Source organism: Aquarana catesbeiana, linkage group LG10, assembly GCF_042186555.1.
Source record: "Aquarana catesbeiana isolate 2022-GZ linkage group LG10, ASM4218655v1, whole genome shotgun sequence".
NCBI lineage: Eukaryota > Metazoa > Chordata > Amphibia > Anura > Ranidae > Aquarana > Aquarana catesbeiana.
Window position 1 is genome coordinate 170,699,655 of NC_133333.1, and position 23,821 is coordinate 170,723,475.

The following is a 23,821-nucleotide window of genomic DNA, read 5'->3' on the forward strand; positions in this document are numbered from 1 at the left end:
AGATCAATTTTGGTCTCATTTGACCAGAGCACCTTCTTCCAGATGTTTGCTGCGTCCCCACATGGCTTCTCGCAAACTGCAAACGGGACTTCTTATGGCTTTCTTTCAACAATTACTTTCTTCTTGCTACTCTTCCATAAAAGCCAGATTTGTGGAGAGCACGACTAATAGTTGTCCTGTAGACAGATTCTCCCAGCTGAGCTGTGGATCTCTACAGCTCCTCCAGGGTTACCATGGGCCTCTTGGCTGCTTCTCTGATTAATGCTCTCCTTGCCCGGCCTGTCAGTTTAGGTGTAGGGCCATGCCTTGGTAGGTTTGCAGTTGTGTCATACTCTTTCCATTTTCGGATGATGGATTGAACAGTGATCCACATGAAATGTTCAAAGCTTGGGATATTTTTTTATAACCTAACCCTGCTTTAAACTTCTCCACAACTTTAATCCTGATCTGTCTTGTGTGTTCCTTGGCCTTCATGATGCTGTTTGTTCACTAAGGTTCCCTACAAACCCCCGAGGGCTTCACAGAACAGCTGTATTTATGCTGAGATTAAATTATACACATGTGGACTCTATTTACTAATTAGGTGACTTCTGAAGGCAATTGGTTCCATTAGATTTTAGTTAGGGGTATCAGAGTAAAGGGGGCTGAATACAAATGCACACCACACTTTCAGATATTTATTTGTAAAACATTTTGAAAACCATTTATCATTTTCCTTCCACTTCAAAATTATGTGCCACTTTGTGTTGGTCTATCACATAAAGTCCCAATAAAATACATTTCCATTTTTGGTTGTAGCATGACAAAATGTGGAACATTTCAAGGGGTATGAATAATTTTTTCAAGGCACTGTAACTATGTAAAAATGAACATACCTAAACTTTAGCTTTAAATTTTCTACTATAAGTGTGATCAAGACAAAGACACTCTTTCTTTGTTCGCAGTTGCCCTGCATAAAGGCTAATGGATAGCATGGACAGCATAGATAATGGCAACTCTGTCATTGTTTATGATAGTTAAAGGTCTGTGAGAAACCATTTAAGAGAGCTTTATTTTTTTTAAATTGCAATCCGGAGTTTTGCTGTGATTAAAGAGGTGAGGTGAAGCAGCACCAATCAGAATGATAATGTCAATACCCTATGGGCCAGTATACACAAGAGGCTGAGATGCTTTTGTTATGTGTTAGCTGTGCATCTGTCATGCATTTGCATTAGTTGAAAAGAAGACTAAAAACACAAACATCTCAAGTTGACCTTAAATGATCCCAAAAGCTCATGAACACTAGCCCTACAGGTCTTTGGTTCTCTGTGCAAGTATATCCTTGCATGGAGAACAGAGAATTGCCCTCTCCATTTGTACTGTAGACCCTTGTCACCAGGACTGATAGTGAGGAAAAGTCCAAAATTTTGAGAACAGAACACCACCAACATTACTAGAACAGAAATAGAGGAGCCATTTTCTTCTAGTGACAACTTTCTAAGAGAGTATATATTTCAATTTGGAGAGATTATCTCTCATTTCCTGTTGTGCCCACAGGACAAGAAGTAAAGAGAAATTTCCCCAATGAGAAACAGATGGCAAAAAACATTACACTGGACTATTATCCACCCCTGCTCTACCCAGACAAATTGAAAAAATCATTTTGGCTTTAGATACACGTTCATCTAATGACAATTGTATAGCTTAAAAAACATAATAAATGGAATGATGAAGATCAGTTGGCATCATATTGAAGATAATAGTTAAAGTGTTGGGTATTGAATATTGAGCTCAGCATCAACTGTCCAGGGAGATCCTTCAGGCTGGGTTCACATCTAAGCCGCATGCGGCTCACAGCAGGAGTCTCCATTCACCATTTCAGGTCTGATTTCAGCCCGAATTTTTGATATATAATAATTGGGCTGTGAGAGAGTGAGAGATATTGTTCCTGCTCCCCCATTCAGATCTCAAGCAGAAGCGGTATATACGTAGATAGCTGTTCCCTGTTCAGACCTGCAATCACAGCACCAGATAGAGGGAAGTCTTCTAGCATCACCTTCCTTTGTGGCTGTCCACATTTGGTCATGTGACATTGCAGATCCACAAACTAAAGCTGGCCATAGATGGACCGGCTGAATTCAAATCCATGTGTGGCCGAACAGACAAGCTGGAAAACTTTTGCTGATCACTGGCTGCAGACAATTGGCTACAGCCGCTAAGCGGTGTATTCTGGCAGCAGCCCTGCTGTCAGAATACAATGTCTCGATGTTAGTTTTTTTTTTTTTTTTTTCAGCCCATCGGAAGAACAAAAAAAAATGAACCATCTATGGCCAGCTTTAGTTGGTTCTGAAAGTCTTTCCCCTGCCAGGTGCTGTGATTGCAGGTTTAGAAAGGGAACATGTATCTATATAATAAAGTAAAGGACTAGCGACTAAGAAAGTAATGAAGCCAGGTAAAACCAGGCAACTAGCATTTTCAGAAAGAAGTTATGGATGGTAGCCTCCATGTTTCTCTCGGTACTATATGCTTCATTACCTAAAATCTAGCTAAATACCCACACAATCCTTGGATTCGTCCTCACCAAGTAGCATATTCACACTTTAAACAAGGCTTGGTATTGGGGGTGGTTATATTGTATAGATCCATATTATGTTTCCTCTAGCATTGTATAGCCATAATAAATGAGTATCTTCTTGCTCCCAAAAGACGCCACAGATCGTCGGACAGTGTCTGGTGATACCTCAGAACACACCAGTGAGCCTCCACCTTTATTGCTTCCTATCAAGGATCTCTATCCATACAGAAGGATAGATGAAGCTTTCCACTGTCGGCTTAAAGGGTCTATCATTGTGGACAAGAGAACATTGGCAGAACTTCAGAACTTTCAGACGGTAAGATATAAAAAAAAAAAAGGGAAGTGATATTTAAATGTATTAGGAGTCACATGTGATACTGAAGGACTATGGGTGTACGAAGAACAGATTAGTGTACTTCCCATTGAAATTTTACTTCCAAAATGGTGTCCTGACAGACTAAAAAAACAGGACATGCCCAGATGCGGATGAATTGGCTCTTATTTGACAGACCCCATTTGGGTTGATTTAACAAAGGCAAATAGAATATTTACTTCGCAAAGGATTTTTCCCCTGAGTTTAGTGAATGAGGTGAAACTTCCATTAACCAATCATGTGCAAGCAATAATGCAGTTTTTGTTTTCCCTGCACATGTTTGCATTTTTTGCAAATTAAATTTCACCTCATACATTAAGCTCTGGGGAAAATTACAACGTCGCTTGCAAAGTGAATTGTTTATTTGCCTTTATTAAATCAACTGCATTGCTATCAAACATGTATATATATTTTCAGGAATTAGCAAGTGTTGGGTGGGAGGGCCTTATTAATGAGGTTTAGCTAGCCTTTACGCTACCAACAGTAAAGGGGTTTTACAAAAAATGTATTGGAAAAAAAAAAGATATTTAGAAAATGTGTAAATTTGCCTGAACATTGTCAGGACAGAAAGTAAAGAGTATATGGGGTGAAGTCTAGTGTAAGTGGGAAAAATCCTTTGGAGAGATTTTCTGTTACTTCCTAATGTGTCTCTGGAGCAGGAAGCAAAAGGAGATCACACTGATGGGACTGATAAAGATATCTTGGCCAAAGGTGTAACTATAACCAAAAGTAGCCCACACAACTAGTATGGGGCCTGAGGGTGGGAAGGGGGCCCCACTAAAGAGGTTGTCTGATATCTATTCCTGATGAGATGAGATCACATGGACAGGATCAAGCCTTGGGGTTATGCTTTTGGTACATATCTTTATTACATCCTCCTAGTTATCCAGTAATTTGATATTAACTCTGTATACTGTAGAGTCAAATAAATTGTAGTTATGCCCTTGGTTTTGACCATTCTGTATCCTATCCAAAACAATGAATGGCTTTACATATACTGGTGTTTGGAGACCCATACACCTTCTATGAAATGTAGATCTACAATTATGACTTATACTTTGCTGAGGAATCCTCATTTTCATTTTTTGTTATGAAACAAATCTTACACATCTCATTTTGGCTTGTTTGGACTTGGGAACATTGGATGAATCACCTACTGAACTGTCTAAACCTTTGTAATACTGTATTTGTTTTTTTTGTTTTTTGTTTTATTTGACTTCAGCCGACAGCTAAAGGCGCCTTTCTCCGGGGTTCGGGAATGAACTTGTCACTGGGTCGTTTTACAGCTACTGTTCCGGGGATTTACCAGTTTTCAGCCCATATTCACATAGGTTGGTCAACAGGATTATTCTTTCTCCAGTTTTGATAAAGTCATATCTTGTTCAAATCTTTGCCATGTGTCGAGAACAGAACAGAGGAAAGGGCTGCATGTTACAGCCTCTTGAGGGTGATCTTCCCTCGCTTCCTGTTAGTCACTGGGACAGGAAATGAGGAGAAAGTCTTCAGTGGGGATAGCCACTGCAGCAAGTGTACTTTTTAGTAGTGTGAAAACGGTTAGAACCTCTGTCAGTTTTTTTAATTGCAATTAAACTGTTGGGAGGCAGGTGTCCACCTACTTGGTTAACAAGAAAACTCCTTTTAGAACAACACTCATTATTTCTAAGTAAAGTGATTAAATAAAAACATTTTAATTGAGTGTGGTCTATAGATAAAATCAGACAACCTTTATTGTAGCCTCATAAATTACTAAAAAAAATATATACATGGAATTCATCAAAAAGAGAAGGGACCATCATTTAAACAACATCAGTTATAATAAGCAACCCATTTAAAAAGAGCTGTTTTATGAGTTTTCATACAATCCAAAGTATTTATTAATGTTCAAATCATCCTAAGTCTTCTGCTTATAAACAAAGAAATAAAGTGGCTATAATCTCCACAAAGGCAGCAAATCATCTACTCTGCGATAAAGAGGAAAGGTCCAAAGTTCCATAGTCCCAAAGTGTAAACTAGTATAATATATATATATATATATATAGGAAGTTTTAATTTTCATGGCACCTACATTTGCCACTTGTATTCAAATAGGTAAAAACTATAAGCTTTAGGCCGCATGCACACTTTGCGTTTAGCCCCGACCCTTTGGGTGCAGGGCAAACATGTGCTTCTGGCAGCCTGTAAATACTATGAGAATCCGAAAGCTGCAGTTGCTGGGTGGGCCTGGATGGTGCACTCAGCAGTATGTACATTTAGGGCAGTATGCATCCTGGGCATTCATCCCTGGGTACAAACTGCCCCAAATGGAGGTACTGCTAGTTGCACCGCCCAGCCCTGTCCATCTGTCAGATTCTAATAGAATTTATCAGGCTGCTGAAAGCAGGGCTGGATGGTGCACCTGTATCCTGCACCCACGGCAAAACACCAGAGCCCCATGCATCGGGACTAAATGTCCAATGTGCACAATCCACCAAGATTAGAGCAAATTTTCAACACAACATATTCAATGCATCAATTAACAAATGTCATTATGTTTTCTTTTTATTGCTGCCTACTAAAAATAGTATAGAGATATCTCTCTAACAGTGAAACAAACAGCAATACAAACCTAATGAAGGTTCTAAAATATTTTGACTGTAGTTTTACGCAAGAGTTCGTTCATAGTTGAATGAATGCACTTGGTTATTATGTATATCTTGAGTTTGCAAGTTTTATTTAAAGTGTATGTAAAGATATTTTTTTGATTCTGTATAAAGTAAGGGATGGTTAGAACACCTGTCAAGTTTTTACTGTGGCCTGTGGGCTCGCTAGGAAGATTGGTCCCTTTAGCTGTCCTGGTGACCATTGGCACTGAAACAAAAAATATGAGGGGGAATCTAGCATTTTAGAGTTGTCACCAGAGTAAGTGGAGAGAGTAAATCATCCAATGGGGATAAATGTTTCAGTGTATAAGATGGGAATTGCCCTTATTTTGTGGAATTTCCTATAATTTTTTATTGTGTCACCTGAACAGCTAGTAAAATTAATCTCCACAACAGGACACAGACAGCAAAAAATAATATGGTGGGGTTTCAACCCTTTCTAAACCTGAATATAATAGATTTGGCTATACGTGTCCTTTAAATTGGGAGTAAACTCCCATCTCTGACTTTTACCTATGGGTAAGCCTATAATAGGTACTGTAAATATCTCCTAAACTTGCAACATTTAGGAGATATTTACTGTACATGCAGCCCGTGATGTCACTGGCACATGCGCTCTGAAGTAACGGCCACCCAGGCTGTTCCTTCAGAGTCCTGTGCCGTAAGCGAGGGAGTGATGTCATCACGGCTCCAGCCACTCACACAGCTGCAGTCCGTGAACCCGGAAGGAAGACCAGGTGAAGATGGAAGCCTTGTCAGCGGTGACAGCGTGCCGCTGGAGTGCTTCGTTTTCAGGTAAGTTTCACATAATGTGCTAGTATGCAATGCATACTAGCACATTATGGCTTTACCTTGCACACAGCGGTTTACTACCATTTAAATTCATGAGTATTTATCTACAAAAATACACAAGTTATTGGTTGAACTAGATGGCCTTGTGTCGTTTTTCAACCGGACTAACTATGTAACTACCATGTAACTATGTAAAACAAGTTATTTTGGTCCTGATACAGAGCAATACTTGATAGGCTCTATGATAAACAACCAGACCTTAGGAAACAGTTTTTTTTTGTTTTATAGATCACAGTGAAGTGAAGAGCAAGGGACAATTGCGCCCACGTGACAGCGTCCGGGTCCTGATATGCATTGAGTCCCTTTGTCATGGATATACGTGAGTATTTCTACTGAATCCTATGTTATCATGAAATGGGATGTAGTAAAGATATGTAACATGGTAATAGAGCACTGCGCATAAATAACATTTTTACAAAGTGATTTACTGTATAAAAAAGGGAATTGGTCATGTAAATGGATGAATATAAAAGTTTTTTTAGTAGATTATCAGAATAGTACATTTGTAAAATGATAGTGGGATAGTGGGGAGAGATGATTTTCAGTCTATAGTGCATTTCCTATGCAGCCATCCCATTGAAGAAAACCAATAGATGGCCTTTGTCTCATTATGCCTACAATGGCAGCTTGAATAAGCAGTTTTTTTAGTTCTATGTGTCTGTGTGATATTTAGCCCTGCAAGCCTCAAGACTTATACTGTGAATATTGTCCCACTACAATTACCTACAGGCAAGCATGGACTGCAAATGTTGCTATGGTGTTGAAGACATCATCCAGGAGATATTAAAGTCACATAAATTGATATCTTTAAGCCTGGTACACCCTAGAAAACCCAGCAGGCTGAATGAAAGAAAAACTGAACACCTGAGGAGGATCTTCCCCACTGAGCTATTGTGTTCTGACAGGGGGACTGCTCCCCCAGACCCCCCCTCCCTGGCAGAACACACCAGTCAGCCATAGGCAGAGATGCCAATCGGCAGACCTTTTTCGGTCATGCCCCTTCGACAGAAGGCGCCCTGTCGGACCGGCTGCAGTACACATGGGACAAATGTTGGCTGGTTTCTACTGAAACGGCCAATGCTGCCTGATATTTGTCCTGTGTGTACGGCCCTTTATTCTCCAATATAATTTATACACATCCACTACTCTGATCTATTTTTCATTCAATTGTTTGTTGATGTGTTTTTCTGCCTTTGTAACATCCTCTGTGAGTTTATAAACCTCTACTTTTCCCCCTCACTTCCATGTGTTTGGAATGAGCATTGCACATTCATTGTAGTAATTTGTACTCCATCTTGGGAGTGAGCAAGAGAGGGTAGTTGTGTTCCTACATACAGTGGGACCATGGAGAACGAATAAAGCCACCCTTTAACAAGAAGTTGGATCACAGCAGGAAAAAAAGGAATTTGGAGATTTGGAGGAGACTAATGCCCCATACAGACGATCGGACTTTCCGACAACAAAACCATGGATTTTTGTTTGAAGGATGTTGGCTCCAACTTGTCTTGCATACACACGGTCACACAAATGTAGGCCAACAATTACGAACGTTGAAACGTGGTGACGTACAAGACGTACGACAAGCCGAGAAAAAGGAGATTCAATAGCCAGTGCTGTTCCTTCTGCTTGATTCCGAGCATGCGTGAACTTTTGTGCATTGGACTAGTGTACACACGATCAGAAATTTTGACAACAAAGTTTTGTCGGCGAAAAATTTGAGAACCTGCTAGACAACTAATGTTCGATGGAGCATACACACGGTCGGACTTTCAGCCAACAAGCTCACATCCAACATTTGTTGTCGGAAAATCCGATCGTGTGTACGGGGCATAAGAGCAATAGAGGGGACTTTTCTGCGTTAACAATACATGCTTCAATAGATTTAGCATTTAGTGTTACTTTAAACTCTAGGACAATTACTTTTAATGCAAAAATGGTTAATATAATCTGCAGCAAGTGGCTTAGTGGTTAGCACGTCTCCCTTGGTTTAAGTCTTGACCAGAATTCAATCTCCATGGAGTTTAAATGTTTCCCTGTGCTGGCATGAGTTTCCTCTGGGTGCCCTGGTTTACTCTGGGTGCCCTGATTTCCTCCCACACTCCAGAGACATGTTGGTAGGTTAATTGGTTCCTAGTATGATATTCTAATAACCCAGCCCAAGATGGCTTTCTTCATATCTATCCCAACAGAAGATAAAGTGCTTTGAGTCCCCAGGTGAAAAGCACTATAGAAATAATAATGAATGAATAGATAGCTGTGACACCCAGCAATGCTCTAGGGAGTCCCCCATCATCAAAACTCACATCTTATCTGTACCCTAATAAACTGACACTAGAAGGTTTTGAAATGCTGGGGCAAAGAGCAAAGTGTTGATTTATAACCACAATATCTCTTGTTCATCATTAGTTATGAATACATTTTCTTAGAACCAGATTCTCTTGTAGTTTCCACATAAAAGGAAGGGCTGTTATAGATTACCGGTTGTTATAGTTTACTACATTTTTCCCTTCATCATTAGTGCATGCACTGCTTTTATGCACTTCTGTGGTTACACTGGGTTATATCACAGCTTTAAAGCCAAACTCCAGCCTTGCCTTTAGTCTTGCTCAGTTTTGCAAGCTCCTGTCCTACTAAAATGACTTACTCTAATTTCACTGCACACTATGAGGTTGTCACAGTGTGTATTAGATGCTTCAGCAAGTCAGATAGAGCCCTTTTTATTGCCTGGCTTGAGGAAACCCATCATCATCTAGTCCTTTCCACCTCAGCCCTACTGTCTTTGGCCCCCCCATTTCTTTCAATCATGGAGGCTCCGCATAATAAAGAGTTGAAATTGAAGCACTACACCACTGCTAAGAGGTCCAGATACAACTTTATTTCATTAAAGGTCAGGGGTACAAGTCAAAAAGTAGCCAACTTGTTGCGGGGGGGGGGGGTGTCTAAGTGCCCCCTTCATCAGGGCTAGGAAGAACATAAGAAGATTTTCATATCAATCTGATATCAATGCAATATCCCCTCCACGGGGTCATAATTTAAACCAAACAGTCAATAGTAGTGAGAGTGTCAAAATAATTACACAAATATTAGAACATGAGTGCTAAACAAAAATGAGAATATGAGTGCAGAAAAAAAATAATAACAATAATAATAATGATTGTTACTATTGAAATGATACATTGAGGGTGATATGGTAACCTAATGAGAATGAGAAAAATAAATAAATAGGTAAAACTCTTGAAACTGTTATGTGTATAAATTGAACCATACATTATACAATATAATTGTAGAGCCGTAAAACAAATTAAAATAAAAAATTAATATAAGTAAAGTAAATAAATTAAAAAAAAGCATACAGTAATAATAATAATATTACTATTAATGGTGATGGTACTAACGACAATAATAATCATAATCACTATTGTTGAAAATTATACATTCTCTGTAAAAAGATTGACCTAATGGGATTAGAGTTAAAAAAAACAAGTAAAATGATATGTACTTAGAGCCGCACGATTCTGGATAAAGTGAGAATCATAATTTTTGTTGCTTAGAATAATGATCACAATTCTCTCATGATTCTCGGCGTGACATCATTTTTAACAATACACAAAAACATTGGGCTAACTTTACTGTTTTCATTTTTTTTTAATTAATTGAACTGTATTTCTGTATTTTACTGCGCAAATACAGTGTTACATAAAATTATTGCAACAACCACCATTTTATTCTCTAGGGTGTCTGCTAAATATATATATATATATATATATATATATATATATATATATATATATATACAGTATATATATATATATATATATATATTTATTTACTTATATAGCGCCGTCAATTTACGCAGCGCTTTACATATACATTGTACATTCACATCAGTCCCTACCCTCAAGGAGCTTACAATCTAAGGTCCCTAACTCACATTCGTACATACTAGGGACAATTTAGACAGGATCTAATATATAAAATGTTTGGTGGTTCTAAGTAATTTTCCAGCAAAAAATATGATTTTAACTTGTAAGCAACAAGTGTCAGAAAAAACCTTATTCTTTAAGTGGTTAAACTGACCTCATTTACAGACTGAAGGTCATCCCTTTGATCTCTAAAATAACAGAAGGACACAATGGGGGTTATTTACTAAAGGAAAATCCACTTTGCACTGCAAGTGCACTTGGAAGTAGAGTCGCTGTAGATCTGAGGGGGACATGCAAGGAAAATAAAAAACAGCATTTTAGCTTGCACATAATTGGATGATAAAATCAGCAGAGCTTCCACTCATTTCAGATCTATCCCTTAGATTTAGAGCAACTGCACTTCCAAGTGCACTTGCAGTGCAAAGTGGTATTGCCTTTCATAAATAACCCCCAATGTTTCTTTTTATCTCTCTTTCAGCAGCTGTTTTTTTTTACAGTAGTGAGCAGGAGAACTGCTCTGCATATGTTGCATGAATTGTGGTAATTTTGGATTAAGATCGTGAGGGATTAAGAACGTGTCCGCTGTCCGAGAGGGTTGCCAATAACCGGCAAATCCTGTTTACACTGTGATCAGCTGTGATTTGACACAGCTGGTCACATGTTAAAGAGCTGCTGTGATTGGCTCTTTACCCCGATCTGTGAACAGCTGTAACCTAAGGGATGATTTGGAATCACAAAAGCCTATCTGACCCTATACTCAAGGTATAATGCCGCGTACACACGGTCGGACTTTTCGTCTACAAAAGTCCGACAGCCTGTCCGACAGACTTCCGACGTACCTTCGGCGGACTTGCGGCAGACTTTGTTACGAACGGACTTGCGCACACACGACCACACAAAAGTACGACAGCCTAGTACGCGGTGACGTACACCAAGTCCGACGAGACTATAAAACGGAAGTTCAATAGCCCGTACGACACCCTTTGGGCTCCTTCTGCTAATCTCGTGTTTATCTCGTGTTAGTAGAAGTTTGGTGAGAGACGATTCGCGCTTGTGAGACTCGTATTTTTCAGTTCGTTTTAACTGTTGTTCAGTCTGTGCTTGTGAGGTTTGTATCTGCTTTTCAGTGCGTTTGGTCAGTTGGCATTGAGAAATCTTTGTTTTATTGGCCGCTCGTTCCTGATTTTCAGGTCGTTCTTCACAGGCCTTGCTGTTCTTCAGTGCGTTCTGTTTAGTGCGTTCTGACCAGCCGACCGTTTTGAAGCCATGTTACCTGTACGTACTCGTCGTCGAGCTCGTGCATTGTATGTGCTTGGTGCTGTAGTTTATTCTTCAGCCCAAGACCAGTCCATGAACAGGGCGAGGAGGAGTTCATGGACCAAGAATTGGTTGCTTCAGCGTGACCAGTTCTGTCACATGCCATTGCTCCGTGAGATCCGTGAGAATAATCCTGAGGATTTCAGGAACTTTCTCCGGATGACGGACCCCGTTTTTGACCGTTTGTTGGCTTTGCTGACCCCCTATATCAGCAGGCAGGATACCTGCATGAGGCAAGCCATCACTCCGGAGCAGAGGCTGGTCGCTACCTTGCGGTATTTGGCCACAGGGAGAAGCCTGCAGGACCTTAAGTTCTCGACAGGCATCTCCCCCCAGGCTCTGGGGATCATTATCCCAGAGACCTGTTCTGCCATCATACAGGTCCTGCAGAAGGACTATATTAAGGTAAGATATTTTTCTTTTATTAGCATCACATGTTCTTTTATGTAATCTTTGATAATATAATGTATTTCTTGCTTCAAACACTACTTACCATCATTGCAATATAGTGTGAATGTCCCCTTTTTATCCTCACACATGCTGGATTTTTTTCCTGTTATTTTTTGTCATGCATGTATATTTTCCTTCAATAACCTTCCCAGCATGAAGTGATGGGAACATATCCACCTAGTCTACTCATTTGGAATGTATTTTGTTTGAGTGTATTTAGTTTGCTGCTAATGAGCAATTATCTAGATTTCACAACCCCCCCCCCCCCCCCACCTAAACTCACTCCAAATAGTTTGCTGCTAATGAGCAATTATCTAGATTTCACAACCCCCCCCCCCCCACCTAAACTCACTCCAAATAGTTTGCTGCTAATGAGCAATTATCTAGATTTCACAACCCCCCCCCCCCCCCCCCCACCTAAACTCACTCCAAATAGTTTGCTGCTAATGAGCAATTATCTAGATTTCACAACCCCCCCACCCCCACCCTCGTTAAAATTTGCTGGAATGTTCTGTGGTGTTGATTTGTCTAAAGCAAATATATGTGGCACTTTGCAAAATGCATGTGCACTCTACAAGTGCATTTGTTCCAGTGCTTTAGTAAATGAGCAGAAGCTCTGCTGATTTCCATCATCAAATCATATGCAAGCCTCAAAGTGTTTTCATTAATTGCCCTTGCATGTGATTGTGTACTCCTTGCAACATGAATGCCTTTTTACATTACCTCATTTACTGTAAGCTGGTTAGCAACTGCACCTGCAGAGTGCGACAACTGCAGTCTTGTAGCCTTTTTAGTCCCTAAATTCCTGCGTGTCCTCAAAGTAATTTTTTTTAGGGATTTCACAACCCCCTAAAATGTAATCAATGTTCCATCAGAGGGGGTGAGCAATCTGATAAGTGTGCCTTTCCATATTAGTTATTCCAGAACAATTAAATTATTGAATGTTATACTGATGCTGGGGAATAATGTTTTTAATTGTCTAATTTTCTTGCAATGTTAGCTTACAAATTAATTGATTTTGGTTTTCTTTTTTGATTTCCCAGTTTCCTTCAACGCCACAGGAATGGCAGACTGTGGCATCCCATTTTGCCAGCCGTTGGGACTTTCCCAATTGTGGAGGGGCTATAGATGGGAAACATGTCCACATTGTGCCACCACCCCATTCGGGGTCATATTATTTTAATTATAAGGGGTTCCACAGTATTGTTTTAATGGCGGTGGTGTCGGCACACTATGATTTTTTATATGTGGACGTGGGGAAGAATGGCCGGATGTCGGATGGAGGAGTATTTGCCCAGACGGAGTTCTGCCAGCGTCTCCAGAGTGGTGGCCTGGGATTGCCACCTGATGAGGATAACGTGGAAGGACTCCCCTTTGTCTTCATTGCCGATGAAGCCTTCGCTCTCAGCAAGCACCTCATGAGGCCATTCCCCCAAAGAACACTCACCCCGGAGAGGAGGGTTTTTAATTACCGGCTGGCCAGAGCTAGAAGAGTGGTTGAGAATGCGTTTGGAATTCTGGCCAGCCGGTTCCGCCTGTTTCAAACAGCCATTAATTTGGCGGAATACAAACTTAATTTTATTGTTTTATCGTGCTGCATTCTGCACAACTTTTTAAATAAGCATGCTCCAAATTATATAGGCACAGTTGGGCCTGAGGCCGGACAAATAGAAGCCAACCTTCCAGGCCTGGATACTGTCCGTACTGGCTTGGCCCCCCAAAGTGCCCGTCAAGTTAGACAGCAATATGTTAATTATTTTATGGGTAGGGGGGCCATTGCAATGGGCCAGGATATATAATTTTTGACAATAAAAAAATTATTGATGAAATCTTGCATTATATTTATTGCTTGCCTTTCTTTTGGGCTGTCTCCTAGGTTATGGTCGAGCAGTTGTAGTGCCAACTGTATTGTAATTTTAAATGTCTAAATAAGCTCCATTGCCACTGTAAACAACTTTTTTACAATTATAACTAAAATGATACTGAGCCTTGAAATAACAAACCACACATTTATTTAATTCCTATAAGGAGATGTTTTTATTAATGGTTGTTATGCATTCAGTTCTGCATTTAGTATAAAATGTTCATTGACAAAAATAGAATGATATCTTAATAATGTAGCAAAATATAATTATATCTAAATATTTATACCTAAATCCACAAAAAAATATTTTTGGCTTTTTGATTTTCACAAACAGGCTTTTTTTTTGGTTTTGGGAAAATCAAGTTTTGTTTTGTGTTTTTTTTTTTTTTTTTGTTTTTAAAGCAATTTTTGTGTTTATGTTTTTATTTTTTTAGCAAGTTATTTTTGTTTTTATTTTTTTTGAATAAAGTTTGTATATTTTTGTTTTTTTGGTTTTTTAAAATCAAGTGTTTTTTAATTTTTTTTTTTTTTTTAATCATGTTTTTTATTTTTTTTTGGTTTTTTAAAATCTATTTTTTTTTTTTTTTTGGTTTTTTAAAATCAAGTTTTTTCTTTTTTTTGGTTTTTTAAAATCAAGTTTTTTATTTTTTGATTTTTTGTGTTTTTTTGAAAATCAATTTTTATTTTTTTGTGGATTTGTGAGGTATTTACAAGAAACAGCCCTCCTTTTTTACATTAGCTTAAACAGCCATTTATGTTCTGGCCAAAACAAAAAAGAGAAGGCCCAGAATGGGGTCAGCAAAACAGGAAATGAAGGACATGATTGATGTTTTGGGGTTTAAAAAAGGGCATTTAGATTCGACCCAAAACATCAATCATGTCCTTCATTTCCTGCTGCATACGATCCAGCCGATTCCGCATTTGATCGATCTCCCCATTCCAGGCCATGATTTGAGCAATTAGCCGTTGGGCACTGTCTGGGGTAAAATAGTCAGTTGGACCTAAAGTGGAATGAAAAAAAAAATATGTTTAGAAATATGCACACATAAGTTTACCTTACCATAAAGCTGGTGTCTCAGACACTGACCTGGTGGGGTGCCCATGTCGCAAAGTTCATTAACATCCTCGGGGGTGGCGCTGTTGCTTGACTCCAGCACAACCAGATCACCTAAAATAGAGTAGAAAAATTACATAAAATAAAAGGCAGCCATGCATAGATTACCGTAAGCTGGTGTGTCAGACACTGACCTGGTGGGGTGCCCATGTCGCCCACCTCTCCTTCCTCCACATCCTCAATGGGACTTGGGCTTATTTCCCAATCATGTTTTGCTTTGGGTTGGCTGAGTGATTTTTCCCCTATGTGAAACAAAAAATTATTTTAATCTAATTAGCACACAGATATTTTAGTACATAGTAATTTTCCAACATTTGTAATGAAGTGGTTTGTGTAGAGTTCCTATTTTACCTCAATATTTAAAATTAGAAAGACATATCGGATAGATAGATAGATATCAATATCTCAAAATATAGTTAATAATCTTTTGATCTCTCTCTATATCTGGAACAAAATCTCAAACTATCTAACTAAATGTAAAGCCAAAAAATTAAGATAACTTCAAATCTTCCAAAAGAATGTTTTAAATTTCTATATCTATCTATCTACCTATCTCTATATTTCTCTCTCTCTATATATATATATATTTCTCTCTCTCTCTCTCTCTCGTTTATATATATATATATATATATATATATATATATATATATATATATATATATAGTTAGATATATATATATATTTATATATATATATAGTTAGATATATATATATATATATTTATATATATATAGTTATATATATATATTTATATATAGTTATATATATATATATATATGTATGTGTATATATATATATATATATATATATATGTATATATGTATGTGTATATATATATATATGTGTGTGTATATATATATATATAGTTATATATATATATATATATATATAGTTATATATATATATATGTATGTGTATATATATATATATATATATATATGTATGTGTATATATATATATATATATATATATATATATATGTATGTGTATATATATATATATATGTGTGTGTATATATATATATATATATGTGTATATATGTGTGTGTATATATATATATATATATATATATATATATATATATATGTGTATATATATATATATATATATATATATATATATATATATATATATATATATATATATATATATATATATACACATATGTATATATATGTGTATATGTATATATCTATAGATATGTAACTAACGAGGTTTCTTAAAAGATCGTTTAAAACGATGAAAACAAAAATCGGATAGGAAGGAAAAGCACATGGAGCAATATACAAGGTAATAAACACAAGATAAAAACACGACAAGTACTTACTTTTTTTAAGAACTTTCCGGATACGTCGGTATTGATCCGGCTCCCTGAGTTTCAGGTCAGACCATCTTTTTCGCAGTTGGTCTTTGGAGCGCTGGACCCCAAAAGATGCCTGCAAAGTTTCCACCACCTTCGCCATTATTTTGGCCTTGCGCAAATTTGGCCGTGCGTACGGCCCATACTTCCCATCATAGTCGTCTTTGTGAAGAATGGCCACCATCTCCACCATCTCTTTAAAACTCATATTAGAGGCCTTAAATCTAGGCCTCACAGATTTTGTTGACGTTCCAGCCTCCGGGCTGTCTCCACTACCTGAGGTCGTCAACATTTCAGGTGTCTCCGCCATTCTTTAACTCCACTACGCGCCGTAACAAAAAATGGGCGGAGAACATGAGTTAAAATCGAACGTCAGGGGCGGGCGACGCAGGCGGAGTTTCACACATGCGTAGTGTATAAAGAGGGGCCTTGCGCACGTGTCGTACGTACGTTCTGTGCGTCGAATTAGGGGGCGGAGAACATGAGTTAATTTCGAACGTCAGGGGCGGGCGACGCAGGCGGAGTTTCACACATGCGTAGTGTATAAAGAGGGGCCTTGCGCACGTGTCGTACGTACGTTCTGTGCGTCGAATTAGGGGGCGGAGAACATGAGTTAATTTCGAACGTCAGGGGCGGGCGACGCAGGCGGAGTTTCACACATGCGTAGTGTATAAAGAGGGGCCTTGCGCACGTGTCGTACGTACGTTCTGTGGTAGGTGATAGTGGACCTGGACGTTACAAAACGAAGGTAATTTTAGATATATTCTTTTTTTTTTTTTTTTTTTGGTTTTTATGGTCATGACTTTGTAGCAAGCGGCCTATATGGCTTGATAGATTGATGAGGCCTACATAGGGAGAAGATGATGAGGGGTTAGCCGAAACCTATAATAAAAGTGTTTTTTGTCTTGTGACTTCATCTTTTCCAGATATAATGAATCCCCTATTTAAGGATCCAGAGTTCCTTACATCTTTTATTTCCAAATATCGAGAGATGAGGAATTTGTGGGAGGTGAAACACCCTCAGTATTATGCTAAGCATGTGAGGAAGTCAACGCTGGAGAGACTTCTGGCCTTTGTCCAGGCGACCATCCCGGAAGCAACAATGGAGACATTGCTCAAGAAAATTGGGGGCTTGAGGAACATGTATAAGAGGGAGCATAAGAAGATCCAGGAATCAAGGAGATCAGGAGCATCAGCAGATGATGTTTATGTACCCAGGCTGTGGTACTACAATCAACTCCGTTTTCTGGATGACCAGAATGAAGCCAGGCCATCACTTTCAACCCTTCCCTCCACCCTTCCCTCCACCCTTCCCTCCACCCCAGCAGAGGCTGATGAGGAGCAAGCTGGGTCTTCCATCCTGGATGAACCAGATATGACCATCTGGAGTCAGGTAAATTATTTTAACAAATATTTACTGTACTAATATTAATGATGTTAACTGGATGTTATAATTGTCTAAAATAATTTGGCACTCAAAATTGGGTATACATATCAATTGACAGTAGTGGCTAAATATGTTTGGCACCTGCTTGAAATAATTATGGTGTCTGATTAGACTCTTTTATTAAAGAGAAGTATTCACATTGAATTTGCTATTCATGAGAAGCAAACTGTGTGTCATTGATGAAGCCAAAAAAATATACTCAAACTATTGTCCTTTTTTTATACACAGGATGAGTCCATCCAGGAGGAATGTGGGGAAAGTGGCAGGCAGGAGGAGACCAGGCCCATGGACAGCCTGGAGGAGGCCGGATTCACCATCATCCTGGAGGAGGCTGGGCCCAGTGTCAGGCAGGAGGTGGCTGCTCCCAGTGAGGTGGCTGCTCCCAGTGAGGTGGCTGCTCCCAGTGAGGTGGCTGGGCCAAGCGAGGTGGCTGGGCCCAGTAGAAGCCTGACCGAATCCCAAGTGCCTCCCCTCCACCTTCCCAAAAAAAGGGCCAGGAAGGGGATGGTCACACAGGACGCATCCCTGCGCCTCATGCAAGAGGCCACCCGTTTTTTAAAAAGCCCCCCCGAAGCGGAAGAATCCTATGGCTGCTACTTAGCCAGCAGGCTTCTTCAGATGGATTGGGAGCAGCGCCTCATTTGTGAGCGCCTATTTGGGGAAACAATCCATAAGGGGCTGCAGGGCACGCTAACACAAAACACCCAACTACATGAGGCAGCCCCCCCTCCTCCTCCTCCTCCTCCTCCTCCTCCTCCTCCTCCTCCTCCTCCTCCTCCTCCTGCCACAACTGAAACACCAGAGCCACAGCCTCAAAAGAAGGCTACAGGGAAGGCTGCAGGGCAGCGTGGAGGAAAGGCTGCAGGGAAGAGAAGAAAATGATGACCTGGGTTCAGTCTGGTCTGACAGAAGACGCAGGCTGTTGTAGGACCACAGTCTGGGGACATCTAGATCATCTGCTGGTGCTGTTGATCTCTGGGATTCTTGGACCAGATTGTGCTCCCTCTTATATGGACTCCTCAAGATCCCAATTTTCTGGTACACCGACTTTTTCCAGCGTTGACTTCCTCTTTATTTTATTTTGACCATGAATAAATGGATATTTTTTGAGTTTAGCAAAAGACTTTATGTGTTTTCTTTGAAATCATTGATTTTACACACAATGTTAAATTAACAAGGGACAACAATCTCATTGAGTTTGAAAAAAAACACACCAAAAATACATTACTAATGTTAATAATGTTCAAGTGGTAAGTCTTGAAAATCCAAAAAATTACGTAACCAAAAACGGTGCTTTGGGTTAACTTTATCTAAAAACTAAAAAATAAACACTATAAAAAAAAAAAAAAATAATAATGGGTTCTTTGTGTTAACTTTACAAACCTAAAAAAAATAAAAAAAATAAAAAATAAAAAATAAAAAGGGGAAAAAGTATTATTAGTATGGAAACATTGTTTTAAAAAGGCATACTATATCATTCATGAGATCAAAGAGAAAAAGAATCCAGAAATCAGTTTGGGAGAACTCTGATTATGAACAGCAAAACACCTTCGTTCTTTAGAGCCTTCGTAAAGAAGAAATAAAATGCGCTGCATTGAACGATCACAGATTTTGCAGCGTGATGAATGTGCTACCTACAATACGAACACTAGTTTTACTAGACCGAGTGCTTCCGTTTAGTTTTTGCTTATGAGCATGCGTCGTTTTTTTGTCCGTCGGACTAGCATACAGACGAGCGGTCCGTCGTACTTACGTAAAGATTTGAAGCATGCTTCAAATCTAAAGTCCGTCGGATTTGAGGCTAAAAAAGTCCGTTGAAAGTCCGGAGAAGCCCACACACGATCGGATTACCAGCCACCTTTAGTCCGTCAGCGTCCGTTGGACTTTTGTAGACGAAAAGTCCGACCGTGTGTACGCGGCATAAGAGTCCACATGCTCTGGTAAGCGTGCCCGATTTTCAAAAGGTGGTGGATCACTGAGTGATTTTTAGGTCAAGGATTGACATTTTTACACATACCAAGATCTACTAGTTCTGTTACTAGTACTACTACTATTTTTTTTTTTTACTTATATTTTGGACTATCACTGCGGTGTCAATACAAGTTGGACTTTTGTATATTTCTTCATTTATCATAGTTGTGTTAACATACCTTGAACATTTCTGCATTTAACAATTTCATTTTCAGTTTTCCTTTACTGCCGTTTCACACAGGGGCAACACGACTTGCAGGCCGACTCACCGAGGCGACCTGCACACGACTTCAGCGGCGACTTGCAAAACGACTTCTCTATAGAAGTCAATGCAAGTCGCCTGAAATCGCCCCAAAAATAGTACAGGAACCTTTTTTCGCCTTGTGTCGCTCCTATTAGAACGGTTCCGTAGTACAGAATGGGATGCGACTTGTCAGGCGGCTAAGTTGCCTGACAAGTCGCCCCTGTGTGAACCGGGGCTTAGTGATTTTCTGTATAAGTGTATGCGCATTCACATGTACAATACACTTATATAAGCAAAAGCCATTATTATTTATGCTCATATGATTTGCGCTCATTTGCATGTACTAATGCAAAATACTGACAGGGAATGCAGATTTTTCTTTTTTTTTTCTTTTTGCCTTTGTTTAAGCGAAGCTCCTGTGTGTACAGGCACATTGTAAACAATGGGCTGCATTTTAGATCAGTACCTGTACTGAGCTTTCTCAAGCTGCAGTGTCTAGGAGTCCTTTAACGGCAAATCTCCAGACAGAATAAGTTTAATGTTTATAGTCATTCCTCATGACTGAGGTCCTCCGCCCCCTTCTTTGTTGCCCTTCTCTGAAATCTCCCCAGTTTAAGGACATTCTTCCTGAGGATGGGTGACCAAAAGTGGATGCCATACTCAAGATGTGGCCTAATGGTAGGATTATTATTTCTTGTGTAAATACCCTTTTTAATGCATTCTAAGGCCACAAAAATGCAGGGTGTTAGATTTTATTCTCTGAATGCCCTTTACTCCTGGCAGCAAAAAGCTTCTTAACCACTTCAATAAAGGGCATTTTCACCCCCTTCCTGCCCAAGCCAATTTTCAGTTTTCAGCGCTGTCACAATTTGAATGACAATTGCAACACTGTACCCAAATGACATTATAGAATTTTTTTCCTGACAAATAGAGCTTTCTTTTGGTGGTATTTGATCACCTCTGTGGTTTTTATTTTTTGCGCTATAAACAAAAGAAGAGCGACAAGTTTGAAAAAAAACACAATTTTTTTACTTTTTGCTATAATAAATATCCCAATTTTTTTTTTTTTTTTTTTTTTTTCCTCAGTTTAGGCCGATATGTATTCTTCTACATATTTTTGGTTAAAAAAAAATAGCAATAAGCTTATATGTATTGGAAACAGTGGGTGGAATAATGGGATTATTACGGTGCCAAAGATACAACAAAACGAAATATTAAAATAAATTAATTTTATTACAAAACATTGTTTAAAAATAAATGCATTTCATTTACAGTACAGATACATACAGGAGCATATACAAATACATTACAACCAATGGATGAAGGAATCAAACAAATCCCTACTAGTTTCGCCAATACATTGGCTTCTTCAGGGAATGTATTAGGTTGTAATTCCAAAGAGACCTGGAGGGCCACACAGGAAACCTCCAAAGTAAGGGCCAACTCCTCACTGCCTTAGTGTGGCTGCAGGGGGCTTGATGAAAAGTCCGCAAAAATAGCAAAAAATAAAATTACATGGATAAAAGAACCGGGGCGCTGAAAAGATCGATGGTAGTTGATCGATCAATGCTACTAATGAACCGTGTAGATTGACCAGACTGTTAAATTAGCTGAGCAGGTTAAGCTGCAAACAGGGAGCAGTCTAATACTTTCAGATGGAACAATTGCTGCAATAGATGAATACAATTTGCCACATCAAGTGTGGTATATGAGCCTGATGGATGTAGGCGAAGTTCCTTCTCATTCAGTGGGATCGGTGTAGCGTCCCAATAAATTCTAAATTCTCTTATATTTATTGGTTTGCGCAAAAGTTATAGCATCTACAAAATAAATAGGGGATAGTTTTATGGCATTTTGATTATTTATTTTTTTACTAGTAATGGCGGCAATCTGCGATTTTTATCGTGACTGTGACATTACGGCGGACAGATTGGACACTTTTGACACTATTTTGGGACCATTCACATTTATACAGCGATCAGTGCTATACAAATGCATTGATTACTGTATAAATGTCACTGGCAGTGATGGCGTTAACACTAGGGGGCGATCAAAGGGTTAATTGTGTTACCTAGGGAGTGACTCTAACTGTAGGGGGAGGGGACTCACAAGGGGAGGAGACTGATCTTTATTCCTCTGTGCTGAGAACACATGATCGGTCTCCTCTCACCTGACAGGACGTGGATCTGTGTGTCTACACACACAGATCCACGGTCCTGTTCGGTTAACGGGCAATCGCGGGTTCCTGGCGGACATCGCGGCCGCCGGGCACGCGCAACGGCTCCCGAATGACGCGGTGGGGGCACCCCCCAGACTGTCTGGAAGCCCAGAATGTCATATGACGCCTGCCCATGATGGGAGATTCCTCCTGCGGACGTCATATGACGATGGGCTGGATGCGAAGTGGTTAAAAAGGCACCTAAAGCTGTATATTGCACATGCGTTTGGAAACGTTTATGCATGTCAATCTGTTTTTCTGTTCAAAAGCTTCTCCCCTGAATGCACTGGAGATTTTTTTTTGACCTGTAAACACTCCTATTCTATTCTATTGGATAGACACTCCTATCCTATTCTTTTGGATTTGATTTAAAGGGGTTGTAAAGGAGCAGGGAAGGTGGTCACAGCCAAGGATTCTCTGGGGGTACTGGCGGATCTTGACAGATGGATAGGCAGAGACAAGGTCAGAAGCCAGGCCTGGGGGTCGAACACAGGAAAGCAGTCGGAAGCAGAGGCATAAAGCGTAGTTGAGATCAAGCCAGGGTCAAACACAGGAAGTCAATCTGGAACAGGCAAGAGCAGGTCTGTGAAACAAGCCGGGTTCAGAACCAGGAGAGAAGCCAGAGCAGATGAGGGTAAGCCGGGTCGGTAACAGGTAATCAAATAGGAGCAAGGAACACAGAAACACAGGATACAGAGCTGACGATAAACCAGGGGTTTGTGACTGCCACTGTAGTCCTTATATAGGCCAGCAAACACTGGTAATTAGGACGTTTAGCGTACGTACGTCGTCGCGAACGTACGTTCGCCGTTGCATGACGGTCACTAATGTGCATGCGCGGACTGGCGCAGCCATATTGGATATTGACATATCTGCCAGTTCTTCTCTGTATTCTTCCCTGACAGTGCCCCCCCCCCCGAGGGGCAGCCTCCGGATGCCCAGGCATGCTTGTTTTTCTGGGAATCTGTTGAAGAACTTCTGAAGAAGTTTAGGAGCGTGCACATTATTTGCTGGTTCCCATGAGTTTTCTTCAGGTGAATATCCTTTCCATTTAATGAGGTATTGCACTTGTCTCCCCCTCATTCGACCATCCACAAAAGCCTCCACCTCAAACTCTGTGTCCTCCGCTACAGTAATTGGTGGTGGAAGTGGCTCTTCTCTTTCAGGAAATGAGCTGAACACTGCTGGTTTGAGTAAGGAGATGTGGAAGACTGGATGAATTTTATATGAGCTTTGTAGGTCCAGTTCAACAGGGTTGATTTCTACAACCCAGGGTTGATTTCTTTCTTAATCTCGAAAGGTCCAATAAACCTTGGACCAATTTCCAAGAGGGACACATGAGTTTGAGATTTACTGTGGAAAGCCAAACTTTGTCCCCAACCTTCAGTATTGGATTGTCTCTTCTCCTTTTGTCAAAGTGTTTTTTGTAATTCTCCTGGGCCTTCTGCATGGCTTCCTGAAGTGTTTGGTAGTTGGTTTGAATGAAGGTAAGCCT

General features: G+C 39.7%; 1 protein-coding gene across 1 annotated transcript in view; it reads left to right on the plus strand.

The window, feature by feature from the left end:
- The window catches only part of C1QTNF12 (C1q and TNF related 12), a 203,430-nt gene that overhangs the window by 115,164 nt on the left and 64,445 nt on the right, over positions 1-23,821 (plus strand). The window contains exons 4-6 of the mRNA XM_073602960.1: positions 2,686-2,870; positions 4,150-4,258; positions 6,647-6,737. Coding sequence (XP_073459061.1) covers positions 2,686-2,870; positions 4,150-4,258; positions 6,647-6,737 — 385 coding nt within the window. The remainder of the gene's footprint in view (positions 1-2,685; positions 2,871-4,149; positions 4,259-6,646; positions 6,738-23,821) is intronic.